At 46.4% G+C, this 15,272-nt stretch overlaps 1 protein-coding gene across 7 annotated transcripts in view; it reads left to right on the top strand.

Moving 5' to 3' along the window:
• The window catches only part of LOC114594534 (uncharacterized), a 47,680-nt gene extending 36,795 nt beyond the window's left edge, over positions 1 to 10,885 (top strand). For 4 of the 7 annotated variants that reach the window (XM_077925656.1, XM_077925657.1, XM_028724362.2 and 1 more), the window contains 9 exons: positions 9 to 1,772; positions 2,233 to 2,313; positions 3,575 to 3,661; positions 4,552 to 4,646; positions 5,371 to 5,456; positions 6,144 to 6,210; positions 6,859 to 7,004; positions 8,231 to 8,386; positions 9,544 to 10,885. In XM_077925656.1, the coding sequence (XP_077781782.1) occupies positions 9 to 1,772; positions 2,233 to 2,313; positions 3,575 to 3,661; positions 4,552 to 4,646; positions 5,371 to 5,456; positions 6,144 to 6,210; positions 6,859 to 7,004; positions 8,231 to 8,386; positions 9,544 to 9,782 (2,721 nt within the window). In that variant the 3' untranslated portion in view covers positions 9,783 to 10,885. Of the gene's footprint in view, positions 1 to 8; positions 1,773 to 2,232; positions 2,314 to 3,574; positions 3,662 to 4,551; positions 4,647 to 5,370; positions 5,457 to 6,143; positions 6,211 to 6,858; positions 7,005 to 7,778; positions 8,162 to 8,230; positions 8,387 to 9,543 lie in introns of those variants that run through there. The other 3 variants (XM_077925654.1, XM_077925655.1, XM_077925658.1) reach the window with 3 other exon arrangements.
• Positions 10,886 to 15,272: the final 4,387 nt, after the last annotated feature.

The following is a 15,272-nucleotide window of genomic DNA, read 5'->3' as shown; positions in this document are numbered from 1 at the left end:
TTCCACAGGTGAGCACCTATTTGCACGTGAAGGAGAAAGAGGGAGGCAGAGATGCAGGCATGGTTTGTGGAAGCTCTACTATGCTGCAGCCTGCTAAGCAAACGCCTCCCGGAGCTCACTCTTCCCCATTTCCCAGTCCTGGGTGGGGCACCTCAGCCTTCCACACCTTGCCCAAGATCAGCTCCAGCTGCTTCTTACGGAGCCTGAAGAGAAAAGGCAGAGTGGAGGCAGAAGATGCCCAGCTCCTCACCTTGCAAGGGATCATGGGAACTGAACCAAGCGACCTGCAGGCAGGGCAAGGGGAGAGGAGCAGCACTAGTAGCACCTGGCCCCCAAAGGGTATCAGGAGGGCACAGGCCTTGCAGGCAGAGTGCCCAGCACCCTGCAGAGAGTTGACAGACTATGTGAAGAACCCATTGGCCCGGGCTATTGACGCTGAATGTGACTCGGTTAGGGAAGTATCTGGATGTCATCTGTTCCCAAGAGAGAGCGGAGGTCTCAACAGCCCCCCGTCACTGGCAGAGCAGATGAGCAACACATGCCAGCATCTTTCTCTCGGTTCTGTCCTGAGTCTGGAGCTCCCCAAGGATCCCACAGTCCTAAGGAATATCCATGATACCATCAGAGTAGCAAAAGAGGGAGCAGCAGGAAGGAAGGGAATAAGCCAGGCCTGCCAGGGAGCTCGGAGCAGTCCAGCTGGGGCAAAAGTGCAGGAAGTTGGTAGTAGCCTGCAAAAGAGGGTGCTCGGAGGGCAGCCAGTCGTGCACCAGAGGCCCCTCAGGCCTGAAGACGCTCGTGACAAGCTTCCCCAGGGTAAGGGAGGCACATGGTTTGAAGAGGTGAGCATCAACCCAAGCTACAGCAGGCAAAAGGCCTGCTTCGTTGCTCTTTCTGGAGAAGACAGGCAGAGTCCAAATAGCCAGAGCAGTCCTAATGATGACTTCCTGGATTTCAAGCAGAACCGGCTATCCCGCATTAGTGTCCTGCATGAGCAGATAGGTATAGAGTGGGACAGACTAGCTACCTCACTGGGTACAACTGGCAGCTCCAAGGAGGCGCAGGTAAAGGGTCCGGCTGACCACAAAGTCAGAGAAGCATCCCGGGTGAAGCTGAAGCCCTCACCTGCTAAGCACACAGGCAGCTCCGATGCAGTTTCCAGTATAGCCAAAGCTAAGAACCCTGCTGTGAATGGGGCAGAAGAAAAGGGAAGCTGTGTGAGAACCTCGCCCTCGTTCCTCCACCTGGGGGTCAAATCTCCTGCCAAGCTGTCTGTATTTGAATGTGAACTAGGCACCCCAACACCCTCAGGGCTGGACCCTCTTGTCCCGGCTCCTGGAGGAAGCACGACTAAAGGGCCAAAGTTGCCGGAGGCTTGTCACCCTGCCCACGAGTTGTTTGAAGAGGAGGAAGAGGAGCTGCAGGCCATATGGAGCAATGTGGAGAAGCACAAGAAAAGCTCAGGAATCCACAGCAGCCCTGCTGGAAAGGTGGATAAGATGCAAAGTCCAGACAGCTCTGGTGCAAGACTCCTCCTGGCAGCGGCAGACAATTTGTTGGTGGCTAAGTTCAAGCTCCCCACCTCTGCCCAGCTGCTTCAGAGGTCTGAAGGAGAAAGAGGGACTAGTTGTGACAGTCCGAGTTGGTGCCGGGCACCCGTGCCTTCTGGCCAGGAGCCATCAGAAGGGGCAGTAGCTGCAGCTGTGAGGTCACTGCAGAGTACCTGCCCAGGGGCCCAGCAGAAGCTTCAGGCAGAGGGCAGAAGTATGGGCAAGGTCAGAACCATTGGCTTCTATGGGGCAGGGGTGGGGATTGTATGCCTGGAAACCAGGTGTTTACTGTTCTTCTCCTCAAGTCCCTGGATACTGCTGGCATTGATCTGCAATGTGTACTTAAGCAGTTTCTCATTGCACAATTATTAAAATGTGTATTTTTTTCCTATCAGGAACCAGCAACTCCGTATATGTGGAGTATTTTCTTTTAAAGGAGATACAGATCTCCTAGCTAATGAGATGCTTACCCTTGAGATGTTTACATCAGTACTGTTCCTGATTTGACTGTGGGGGGAGAGAGAGAGATATCCCCAAACACTTTCCTAGCATGAGCCATACAATGTATGTCTTTCCCTAACCCATGCTCTGTTTCTGGGGAATGTGGTGTTAAAATGCCTTCGTATTTGAAACACTGCTGCTTTCATTGTGGTTGCTTCATTCATTGTTGCCTGCCTCTTTCTAGAATCTTCCCAGTAAACTTGAGCTTCAGATGATGGAAGGAGCTTTGGAGAGGAAGCATCTGTTGCAGGCAGGAGGCAAGAAGGTACTGTCAGAGCTGCGTGGCATTATGTGAGGGGGCGGGGATGTGAATATGGATGCCAGTGACTTGCCACCAAGAAACAACTTCATTGGTGTTCCAGTAACACTTCAACAGAGCCTAGCCCTGTACAGCAGATCTTTCCAAACTTTTCATGTTGACGACACAATTTTTAGACATGCATCGTTTTGTGACACAGTAATTCAGTTTTACTCGCAAGCCAGAGGTTGAACTAACCCCTTTCCAGCCCCAGGAGCAGCGCAGGGAGCATTCGCGTGACACATCTACACACTGCAGCTGACACACTAATGTGTCACAACACACAATTTGGAAAGCTCTGACTTATATCAACACACACAGAAACACTTCTGAGTGAGGTGGTTCAGGCCTAACAGCAAACCAAGATTCGATCCTGATTTGCAGGGGAAGCATAAATAACAGTTTGTCGTGTGACAAACTAGCTATGGTTTGATCCAAGCCAGGATCTGCACAAGGCTTGGTGGCTGAACTCATGAAACTGAGGCTCCTTGCTGCTTATTCACATAATACCAAGCCATGGTTATGTCTAAACCCAGGGGTGGGAAAACTTCCAGTCTGTAGGCCTACGAGGCTGTTTCATGAAGCCATGCCCACCTGCTCTACACCTGAAGTCAGGTGTGGAGCAGGTAAAGGCAAAGTTTGGATGAAAGGCAGCTAGTTGCCACTTTGCAGATTTTGTCTGCACAATTTGATTTCAAACCACACAGAGAAATACAGGACACTTGACGCTATTGTGTCATCAAGTGATTGACAGGTGGATAGCCCCACCCATTGGGCAAATGTCGCCTGTGATGGGGTGTGGATATAAGGATCTGGATCACTGGCCTGGCTTAAACCAGCGCAGTGTGGGTGGTGCAGAAGGCAAAGGGTCTTTCCAAATGACGAAAAACTTGTGGATTTTGTTCTTATACTGTACTGCCAACTGTAGCTGCTGCAGACAGGAGGTGGAAACATAAGGTCCAGAGTAAGCTGACCATATATCTGAAGGTGATGCTCACTTTTCCTTTGCACTAATGTTCATGTTCCCATGCTTTGAAGAGCTAGAAGGGGCTCTCAGGCAATGGTTGCCTGTCTTTGCCTCCAGGGGAAGGGAGGGGCCTTACTCTGGAGGCAAGCTCAGGCAGATAGGGGCTCCAAGCACATGAAACCGCGTGAACAGGTCACCCTATGAACCAACCTTAACTCTTCACCTACTTCAGATCTGATCTTTTCATTTCTCTTCTCCTAGGCAAATTGTCGTTCCTGGAACACATTCCACACAGTACTGATGAGACAAACTTTGTGTTTCTACCAGGACAAGAAAGACACCCTCAAGGTAATGGTAGGCAGTGAGATGCCCAAAGACAAATGGAGATAAGAAATGGGTATGAGTAACGCCTGTGTCACATTTTCACATACCTCCAGCCAGTGCTTTTTTTCTTAAAAAATTGTTTAGGGGCACGATTTCCCTACTCATAATGAAATACAGTGGTACCTCAGGTTAAGTACTTAATTCGTTCTGGAGGTCTGTTCTTAACCTGAAACTGTTCTTAACCTGAAGCACCACTTTAGCTAGTGGGGCCTCCCACTGCCGCTGCACTGCTGGAGCACGATTTCTGTTCTCATCCTGAAGCAAAGTTCTTAACCTGAGGTACTATTTCTGGGTTAGCAGAGTCTGTAACCTGAAGCGTCTGTAACCCAAGGTACCACTGTACAGCCCCTCAATCAGGCCAAACTTAGATTCACAAAATGTTTAGCGGTATGCGTACCCCTGCATCCCCCCAGGGAAAAAAGCACTGCCTCCAGCATTTTCATATCCTGTATAGTCCTTCGCCTACTGACATCTCCTGTGAACGTTAGGCATGCATAGATTGTCAAGCATCTACATTTTGCCGATTGCATTTATTTTTGTCTAAACCTTCAGTGCATTCTCTGCCAAAATAGAACTTGAAATTCTTGTAAAGACTAACTTACATCTAAAACTAAAATAAAGACCGTCCACAAATCACAGTAAAACCAAGTCTAGTCATAAGTGGCAAATCTCAAAACCGCCGGGCAGTGTTGGCAGAAGAAAAGCTCAACAAATTTAAAAGCTCAGTGTACCATCAGAGGCCGTCCCAAGTAACAATTGCCCACCCAAGAGAAGAGTGAAGTATCTAGTAGGAGCTCACTTCAGAGTGGCTTTCTGATTCCAGGGACTTTTATCATTTGCCTTCCTTTGCACAGCAGAGTTCTGTAGTGGCCTTGCCACTGAACCTCCGTGGAGCCGTTTGCACCCTAGAAACAGAGTATATCAAAAAGAACAACTGTTTCACACTACAGTGAGTAACCTCTGTTTCTTTTCCTTCACAAGATAATATATGCAGTGTACATTAAGCTCTATGAAGATGTAATAAATGCTAAATAATAATACTATTACAGGTTTTAAAAAGAAAATAAAGGTAACTCAGAACCGTAATACCTCAGGGACTGCATCTTCCCATAAGAATTGATCTGGATCCTGCAATCATCATCTGAGGCACTTCTTTGTGTGCCCTCTCCATGAGAGGTGTGGAGGGTGGCAACACGAGAATAAGCCTTTTCTGTGGTGACTCCCCATTTGTGGGATGCTTTCCCCAGGGAGGTTTGCCTGGAGCCTTCATTACAAATCTTTAGGTGCTAAGTGAAAACATTCTTCTCCCAGGCCTTTGACTACCGGTAATTAATCAATCTGTGGCCTTTTAAACTGGTGGGAGTATTGTTTCGTATTTGTGGTTATGTATGTTTGTGTTTTTATATTGTAAGTGACCCAATGATCCTCAGATGAAGGACAGTAAGATAGATCAATTGATCATTCTGGGAAAGAAAGACTTGAACATGCTGGGGTTCCATTGTGGGGACATGGATGAAATGCCAGCCCCTGAACAGCATAAATGGTGATTATAGAAATCTTTGTGGAGGGTGCCTGCTTCTAGCTCCTAGACTGCTATGTATTTGAGGCTGGTGCTGGTTGTTGTATCTGTATCCCCATCAAATTCCTTCAGCTGATTTCCTTGCATACCCCAGGTTGAAGGATGGCTCCAAGTACCTCCTTAGAGCTCCTACTGAGCCGCTCATGCAGGAGTGGATTACCAAATTGCAGCAGAACTCAGGTAAGACTGAAGTAATTATAAGGAAGAGACCGTGGGGGCATTGGAGGTCTAAGGGAAGGAGATATGGTTACCACTCAGGAACAAGAGGTAATTTGAGGCCTCCTGCAGACCACTCTGGTGGTCTACATGAGTGAGAGGCCCACATGGGCACTCTTGGTTTTCCCTCAAGTTCACTGTTGAGAGAAGGAGCAATGCCATGTCATGTTTTTGGTAACTGGTTTTATATTTGTGCCAGACTTTATATCTCCCACATTTCCCACTGTAATTGAGTCAGACCTGAGTTCAGAAGGGGGATTCGTCTTTGACATACAGAAGGCCCATAGCATGCTGGGACTTGCACGTGGGAGGCTGGAGCTCAGATTCCAGTTTAGTTACAAGGTTTTCTGCAAAACAGTTGGCGCCTGGGCTCCATTCCTTTTGTGTAAAGAATAATAGTCTGTCCCGTAGGTTCTATGGGCTACTGTACACATTGCATTTTTTAGGTGTACACCCCAGAAACAAGTGGGCGTGTGGCAAAACAGGTGAATGATATGTAGCTTTTAAAAGTCTGCTTATCAGAGAGACTACAACTCCTTATTGCAAGGCAGCAAGTATGTGGAACAGACCTATGCCTCAGCTTTGTTTGGGTGAACAACACTCTTGATTTTCAAAAGCCATCTCTCAGTATTTGCATTTCTTTCCTCAAAGGCTTACCTGAAGTGGACTTTTTCCAGTCAGCTTCCCAGACTGCTCAAGAGACGACCTCTGCTGTTAGGTAACTACTATAAGCAAAGCTTGATCCAGCTGTATTTGCTGGGGGCAGGGGCTAGCCTTTTAAAAAGTTCTTCTTATAACATTTGTCCTAATGAGGACTCCTGTCCAGTGGCAAGTAGATCTTCTCATAAATCATACGGTGCTATTTTGTCAAACTCAGCATATTAAACCAAAAAACAGGTTTTGGGATTTGTATGCATTCAAACCAAAATTCAAATTTTGGAATGCAAATTGGTATGTGTTCCTCTTTTTCTTCTCTCTCCCATTTTAAGGGCAGCTTAAGATTTAGAAGTGTATGTAAGACAATTTGAGCTGAGGCCATTAGTTATCCTGTTTAGGAGTGATCCCATTTGCCCCTTGCTGCTCTGCTCTAATTTCTGCCTTTATTAGTGATAGCAACTTCCTTGTGCTCCCCACCCCCCAACATGTTCACATCCCATTATTGTGCAATCTGCTGAATTTTCTTAGCTGTGTAGAAACCACTGGTACATCAAATTTCCCATTCAGATACTCTAAACCCAGGCTGTGATTATGGTGGCTTGTATTACCTTTGCTACGACTGAATTTTACTCTAGCTTGGCATAGCCCAGTGCAGCTGGGTATGTGAGACCAATTCTCTATTTTCTGCTGCTTCCATTTTTTCCCCTAGCCATGGAGTTCCTCACTTCCTTGGCCCTCATCAGCCTCTCACAGCTAAGAGCCAAGAGGCCATACTCTTACCCAGATCAAGTGTCAGGCTGCAGCTGCCTTACGAAAATCAGGATGACCTATTGGATCCAGCAGAATCACGGACAGGTGTGTGTGTGGGCTGTTCGCAGTTTCTTGAGGGTTCTCTTTAAAGCAGGGATAGGGGACCTGTGGCCTTCCAGACTGAGCAGTCTCGTATGATTCTGCAACCAATTCGGGAGGGTGTTTCACTTACCTGAAGGATGTGGTTTGTGGATTAGAGCAACTCTTGGGTCCATTGCTGTCCATGGGGGCAAATGTAGCCTTGTGGTACAGAATTATTTCTGTCAGCTTCAGCTATCCATGTCCTGACATGAATAATCTAGCTTTGGTGGTCTGTGGCCTCATAATCTCCCAAGTGCATTCCTTTCATGCATTATATATGAGGCTGCCTTTCTAGATGGTCCAGAAACTGCAACTGGTGCAGAATTCAGCAGCCATACTGCCAATAGGATCAGACAATCTGAATGCATTACAGCAGGGTCTTACTCCATGCACTGGCTTCTGATATATTTCTGGGCCTAATTCAAAGCGTTGGTTTTAACTTATAAATCCTTATGTAGCTTGGACCCCAATACTTCATGGTACCCTTTTCTCCATATGAGCCTGCTCAGTCAGTTTAAGATACTCTTTGGAGACCCTCCTCAGAGTGCCCCTGTTGGCAGAACTTGGATGGTGGCAACAAGAGAGAGGGCCTTCTCAGTGGTGCCCCCCCCCCTTGTGTAATGCTCTTCCAAACGAAGCTTGCCTAGTGACTATGTTAAGATATTTACAGTATGAGGCACAGACTTCTATCTTCTGTCAGGTCTTTGATATTCTCCTTGTTGTTCTTTCTTTATTTAGATTTCTTACCAGCCCTTCACTATGGAGTCCCAGGCAGGTTACAACAATTATTAAAAAACAATATTACAAACAGTAAAAACAGCTGACCATCAAGAGCATAGAGTAGGCCCTAAAATACATTTTTAAGGTTTCAAAGGCCATGGCAAAGAAGAGCAGCACCTCACTGTTGCTGCTGGAATATTTCTAGCTGTTGATGTTGGTTCTGCTTAAGACAGTCAGGGGAGAGGGCTCCTTGATTTTATTGTGACCCTTGTGATTTTGATGACTGTGCTGCATTTTTAAATGTGTAAATTATTGTTGTTGATTTTTTGTTTTGGTCCATTATTTTAAATCATCTTGAGACTTTGGTATAATGTGGTAAGTTCAGTTAAATAAATAATAATAGTAGTAAGGAATCCCTGGAGGTCTGCCTCTGTGTCACATCCTTGATTTCTTCCTTTCTCTCCTCTTAGAAGACAGCCAGAAATCTGCTGCCATTTTTACCACAGATCACAGTCTGAGGCAGTGCTCTCCTACAGCATCTACAAGGTCGCAGGAACCTTACATTTTTGAGGAAGAGGACTATGGGCTAGTGGCGAACAAGAGGCGATCATATTCCTTTACCTCAGGTACATACTGTATGACCTTGAAGAAGAATGGGTTACTAACTGGGGTTGAGGCTACCTCTACCCCTCTGCCTGTTTGTACAGGGAAATCTGAGTTTGTTCATTTGCTCATGTTGTGCATTTGCTCAGTTTGGCCCTTTGCCAACTGACTTCTGTTCAAATGCAGCTGAAATCTCTCTGACTAAATCCAGTCTGTTGTGTACCCAGCATGATATCATTATGCTATTTTCAGTGCTTGGCTGCATTCATTCAAAGCACGGTTATTCTCAAAGGAACAAGTTCATTGCTTAATGTCGCCATTAGGTGTCAGCAACACGCTTTTGACTCAATGGCACATGTCTGAAGTTGAAGCTTGTTACCTTTGTAGGCTGTGCAGACACTACATATGTATAGCATATCCCTTGTCCCTCGCCCCCGCCCCCGCAAAGTGAAAGTAGTCGCATTTTAAAAGAAGAAGAAACAGCAATATTACAATTTTCCAAAAACAATTTCTGGAGGGCCTGAATGGCATAAAATGCAGACCTTCAGAAACAATAAAGTATGCAAGCAACGGCCAGAAAGTAAACAAAGATGGTGTGTGCTTAATCTTACAGGCCTTGGAATTGTACATCCTGGGAGTTACAACAGGAATGGCCCTTTTCTCTTGTCCCCACCTAGTGTACTTTGTGGGGGGGACAGACACCACAAAGAAAGGCCTCTCCCACAGCATGTAGAAAATGGGACAGTTTTGTATGGACAATAGAGTCTTCGTCCCAAGCCATTTAGGGTTTGAACGATAATGACCAGAACTGTGCATTGTACCTAAATATGTTGTGGGTGGAGGTAGGCATTCCTTGGTGAGGGGAAAGCATATTTTGAACATACTCAGAGACAAGGCGGTCTAGTAGTAGTAGTAGTAGTAGTAGTAGTAGTAGTACATCACATGTTCCATGGCTGAGCCTTGGCACTAGAAAAGGTCCTGGGGCAGAGGCATAATAAGCCTCAGTTCACTGCCCTGAATTCTCTTCTCCTCTCTTTACTTAAGAGATGGGATGAACGTGATACTCTGGAGTAAAACAACTGTGTGTACCACAGACTTAACCAGCCTCTGGCACATTCTGCCGCTTGTTTTCAGTTCATGGTGCTGCTGTGCAACCTTTCCGCTCCATTCTTTTTTTCAGCTACGTACCAGAAGATCACACCTTTGTCGGTGTCCAAGGAACCCTTGGGCCTTGGCAGCAGCTACTCAGTCACCCTGTACATTGGAGAGCAGGTACCGACTCCTCCCAGGCCTCGCTGCCATTCCTTCATCGCCTCTCCTGGTGGCGCCCGAGAAACCTTGGGCGAGAGGAGCCAAGGCGCCTCGCCTCGCCAGAAGAACAAATCTGTCTTCAGAAAGTTCTTTGGGAAGAAAGACTGAGATGCCAGCTCATTCTCCAAGCGCTTGAACCTTCCCAGGACTGGGCCCAATGGCTACCAGGACACACTGTTATGCTGCACCATTGCTTGACCTTTGCTCTCTCTTTTCCCAAGGAGGTCGGGTGAGAGAGGTGGGGCTGGTAGGCTCTGCACAGTGAAACAATCCCTTATCCCTCAGCCCCCTATGCCATTTAACTCAACCCTGATAGGGGCAGCAACCCCAGGGAACAGTAGCTGAAAGGGCCAAAGGTCTTCAGGGAGAAAGAAAATTAAAGTTAAAAACCACCCCACCTCATTCATACTGTTGCAGGGTAGTATATTCCAACTACCATGGGCTTTTTCTCTACAAGCACAGAGCACAGCCTTTGTTTGACATACAAGCTAATATAGGAAATCAGGTAATACATTCCCAGGCACATACATATTAATACTGTATTTGTATTCAAGGCAGGGGTTTGTGGAGGACTCATGTTGCTTCTCTTCCTTCCTAACAAATGTTTGCATGGCTCATGATGGGATCAAAAAAGGAAGTGCTTTCTCGGTACCAATTATCCTGACTATGTTATTTACGCAGGCATATAGGGTTGCCTTTTGTTTTTTTAACTTGACCTGGTGCCTTCACAGATATTAGCAGGGGATAATGTGTAATCTCCTGATTTCTGCAGGTCAAGCTGCTGTAAAATGCACATGTCAACACACACACACACACACACACACACACACACACACACACACACGGAGGCCAGGCCAAGGATTATTCTGGATAGTCAGCAAACCTGAGTCAGTCCTAAAGTCTGCAGCAGAGCCCAGAGCGGAGGAATTATTTCTTGGGCAAATTGGTACATTACTAATTTAGAATGGGCATGGATTAAGGTTTGTGGAGGCTTTTGGAACTAGTTTTTCTGTACCTACCCTTTTTATGGTTCAGAAATACAGGGTGAGTTCTCCACTGTGTGTGTGTGTGTGTGTGTGTGTGGGCTCAAGAAACCTTAATGTTTGCTTTCTTTTCTCCTGCACTAAGATGCCTAATGCAGCAGCAAATGAGACTTGTTAAATGGTCAGTTGCATCCCCTCAAGAGACATTAACACCACATTAAAACACCAGTTGGCTGTCTGTGTGCCTTCCTTCAAAGTGTAATAGAGTTTACGGAGTTATTATTTAACTGTCTGTCAGTGAACCTGCTGCTGAATAACCCTCCTCTAAGGCTCCTTAGCACACTTGGCACTCCTTGTCCATTGAGCAATGCCGGCTGGGGCCGATGGGAGTGGTAGTCCAATGATATCTGGAAAACAACAGGTGGCTTGTCCCTTTAATGGTGGCGGGTTCTCAAATGGGTGGAAGTGAGGGAATTTATTATTTATACCCCAGCCACTGTGGGAAGCTCCCAACAGAATATTAAAAACACGATAAAACATCAAACATTATACTGAGGTCCAGCTCCGAGGGTCTTCTGTAGGTTCCCTCACTGCAAGAAGTGAGGTTACAGGGAACCAGGCAGAGGTTCTTCTCCGTAGTGGCGCCCACACTGTGGAACGCCCTCCCATCAGATGTCAAGGAAATAAACAACTGACTTTTAGAAGACATCTGAAGGCAGCCCTGTATTAGGAAGTTTTTAATGTTGGACATTTTAGTATGTTCTGATATGTGCTGTGAGCCACCCAGAGTGGCTGGGGAAACCCAGCCAGATGGGCAGGGTATAAATACTACTACTACTACTACTACTACTACTAATAATAATAATAATAATAATAATAATAATAATAATAAATATCAAATGTGAGGAAGCCTTTAAGCAACCAGCAGTGGACCACACCTGTTTAATCATCTCATGCTGTCAGTGACAATTTGTTCAGCCCACTCATAAGAGCAAAGTGGCAATCAGAGCTGCTGTTTAAGCTGAAATTGGCACTGGTTTCCTGGAGAGCTGGAAGCAGCTCCGCTCTAAAAGGCAGGGGCTTTTAATTATCTGTAACCATCTAATGAAGGCAGTTCAGCCTCTTAAGATCTGCAGACGGAAATGTTTTCTTATATCTGAAAAGATGAAGTAGTGAGAGACAATATATGAATCTGAATATGCAGAATTGTGAACCTAGGAGTGCAGCATGAAAAACATGGAGCACGTCTGCACTGCAGTTTTGTTGGCTATATTCTGGTCTGGAGCAGTTCTGACTTACACCACCTATGCCTCGCTAGATGTTATAGAAAGATGCATGTACAGTAATTGTAGTGAACACCCTCTTAAGGGTTGAAAAGCTGCTTTGTACAGAAGGGCAGTTAAGAACAGGGAAGTAGTGGGAAATGATGCAGTTAATTTTTTTTGCCTGTTCATTATTATTTTTTTCTCCAGAATCACACCATGGCTTCTGTGTGTGTGTGTGTGTGTGTGTGTGTGAGAGAGAGAGAGAGAGAGAGAGAGAGAGAGAGAGAGAGAGACGCATGGGAGCTAGGAGGTTCAAATATATGTTTGAAAACCCAGTTTGCCAGGGTTAGCAAAAGGCAGTTTGTTGCAAGACGTGAAGGACAAGATCTGTCCATATAAGCCAACCAGCCTGGCAATTTAATACTGATTTCAACATTGGCAGTGAGTCCATGTCCTTGACTGCCCTTGGTGGCAGTAGGCTAGCTTAGAGGGTGCAGGGCAGGCTCTGTCCTCCAGTACCACTTGCCTGAGGCACCCACCTCACTCTTACCTAATGATAGAGCCGGCCTGTTTCAAACAACATCAATAGGCTGCAAGCTATATATGCTTGCATGGAAAATTCCAGAGGGATTAGGTGTGTGAGACTGTTGTAGCAAAAGCAATCTCAGGACTACACATTTATGTGGCACATGTTTGGCCCCCCAGAGTTGTGCACTCCAGGAATGCATCAGTCTAGAAGTAGAGAACATGCATGATGCATCACATATATAAATTCTGGGATTCACGGCTAGTATCACTAGTTAAAAAGCATTTCTGTTTACCAGAGCAAAGACAGATCTTTTCGTGAGATTCCGGAGTGCTGCTTCTAGTCATGGGTGAGAACTCTAGCGTGGTGGCTGCTGCATCGTCATGGACAGGACTCTAGTCCCATATTATAGTTTTGCAGAGTCATCATTGTGTGGCCAGTCAGTGGCTTGTGTTAGGTTTATAGAATACTAACTTCCCAGCTCTCTTGTTACCATTGTATTGCTATCCATGCTGCTTTTGGGGCTTTGGGGTGGTTTTTTAAAGGATTAGACAAATTCATGGAGGATAAGGCTCTCAGTGACTACGAAGCATGCTAGCTATGCTCTCTGGTCTGGTGCACTCTGGTCTTGCTTACAGGTTTCCCCATCAGCATGTGGTTAGCTAGTGTGAGAACAGGATGCTGGCCTGGATTGGCCATTGACCTGATCCAGCAGGCACTTCTTTCTTTCTTTAAAAAATAGGCCTTTTTTTGGTTAAGTTTCCAAACCTTAACAAGCGAATACAGTGACACGTAACTTGATGGTTGTCCCACTTAGAGAGTACAAGGTGCATCAAAGGGGTATGAAAGTTTGTGCAAAAGCACAGACCATGGCAAATCATAACGGCTTCAATCTACTAAGTCTTTCCAAAGTCCTCTGTTTGATTGAGGTGGTCTCCATATCTGGCCATCCCACTGCTTCTGTGTGAGGTGATTGGTTGCCAAGCTGCATAGAGGGATAATGGGTCCGATTTCCCCTTAGCATGTATTTGACGTGTCATTTTCCTCTGTTAGCACCACTGTCCAAACATAAGTATACCAAGAGTCAACAGATAATCTATCTGCAGAACGCAAACACCTGGCAAATTCTAAACACACCACCACTATCGGCTCTATCAGCAATTCTTTATAACATAAAAGCTGGTTGGCTTCTTCTGTTATCCCTAACAGCACTAATGAAGTTGACATGGTCATGTTTTGTGTTTTACATTAATTCCATTTCCGCAAAGACACTAGTCCAAAAGGTGTGCACATTCTGAAAGTGCCACTAGAGGTGCAGAAATGCCATAGTAACACCATAGGAGCTTCTTGTGTTCTTACTGTTTAATTTGGGGCCAAGGCCTGCTTAGCAAGTGATGGTGCATATAGGCTAGGAGTCACCAAACGTTTGGAGCCTGATGGCAAATTTGCAGGCACCACACACCCATCTCATCCTGTTTCCTTGGCTACAACAGAATGCTTCTTTCAAGCCTAATTTCAGCAAGTGGAGGGGAACTGATGGACGCCAAGAAAAGGCAGGTACTGTACTGATAACCCCTAATGTAAAGCCTCTGAACCAAGTCTACATGGCTGTCCATAGTCTTGATTAACCTTGGAAACAAAGGGAGCCTGGCTCAATGCTCAAGCACATGTTTCAAATGCAGAAGGTACCAAGCCCACCCCCTGCCTCACATCTCCAGTAAAAGATTAAAGAGCAGGTGAGGTGAAGGAAATGGAGCCTGATACCCTTGAGAGCTGCCATTGGTCCAAGGATGAACAAACAGACCTATACCTTTCCTTCCCTGCTGGCAGCCCTCCTAGTTTTTGCATTAAGGATATAGGAGCTTCCAGGTGAGATTCTGGCACCTCTCTTTTGAAATTCAATTGTGCTCACACCTCTTCCCTTCAGAAGCAGGGCCTCCTGCATCAGGATTTCTAGAGTGTAAGAGAGGGCAAGAGGCTACAAGCTATCTGCACCCAAACAGGAAATGAAGGTCATGAGATGGCAAGAGGAGACTCTGTACTTTGTTAACACTTTGCTGCTAGGGTTTCTCCTGCTCCATTGACTCAGGCTGCCTCAGCCCATGCTGCTCCCCATTCAGCATCGGAGTCTCTGTTGAAGCCACTGCGTTCCAGAGCTGTACAGAGCTGACGTCAACTAAAACAGGTCCTTGGTCCAGCTCTAGCCTCATATCGAACACTCCAGGTGTGGAGATCCTCTAGTCATCCTGATGTTAAAGGTAAAGGTAAAGGTACCCCTGCCCATACGGGCCAGTCTTGACAGACTCTAGGGTTGTGCGCCCATCTCACTCAAGAGGCCGGGGGCCAGCACTGTCCGCAGACACTTCTGGGTCACGTGGCCAGCGTGACATCGCTGCTCTGGCGAGCCAGAGCCGCACACGGAAACGGCGTTTACCTTCCCGCCAGTAAGCGGTCCCTATTTATCTACTTGCACCCGGGGGTGCTTTCGAACTGCTAGGTTGGCAGGTGCTGGGACCGAGCAGCAGGAGCGCACCCCACCGCGGGGATTCGAACCGCCAACCTTTCGATCGGCAAGCTCTAGGCGCTGAGGCTTTTACCCACAGCGCCACCCGCATCCCAGTATCCTGATGTTACTGAACTACAACTGCTGTGTTTATTCTGCGTGGAAGGGAAACCATTTTAAAAAGTGTGTGGCAACATTTATCTATAAGGAGATACAGGAAAGCTTCACCTATTGCATTTCTGCCTGCAATGCAGAGCTGTCATCAACGCCTAGGATGCCCTGCCCTAGGGTGGGGGAGGCACTCTGCACCTGCTCAAGGGC

Source organism: Podarcis muralis, chromosome 3, assembly GCF_964188315.1.
Source record: "Podarcis muralis chromosome 3, rPodMur119.hap1.1, whole genome shotgun sequence".
Classification (NCBI taxonomy): domain Eukaryota; kingdom Metazoa; phylum Chordata; class Lepidosauria; order Squamata; family Lacertidae; genus Podarcis; species Podarcis muralis.
This window is presented reverse-complemented; position numbering and strand designations above follow the sequence as displayed.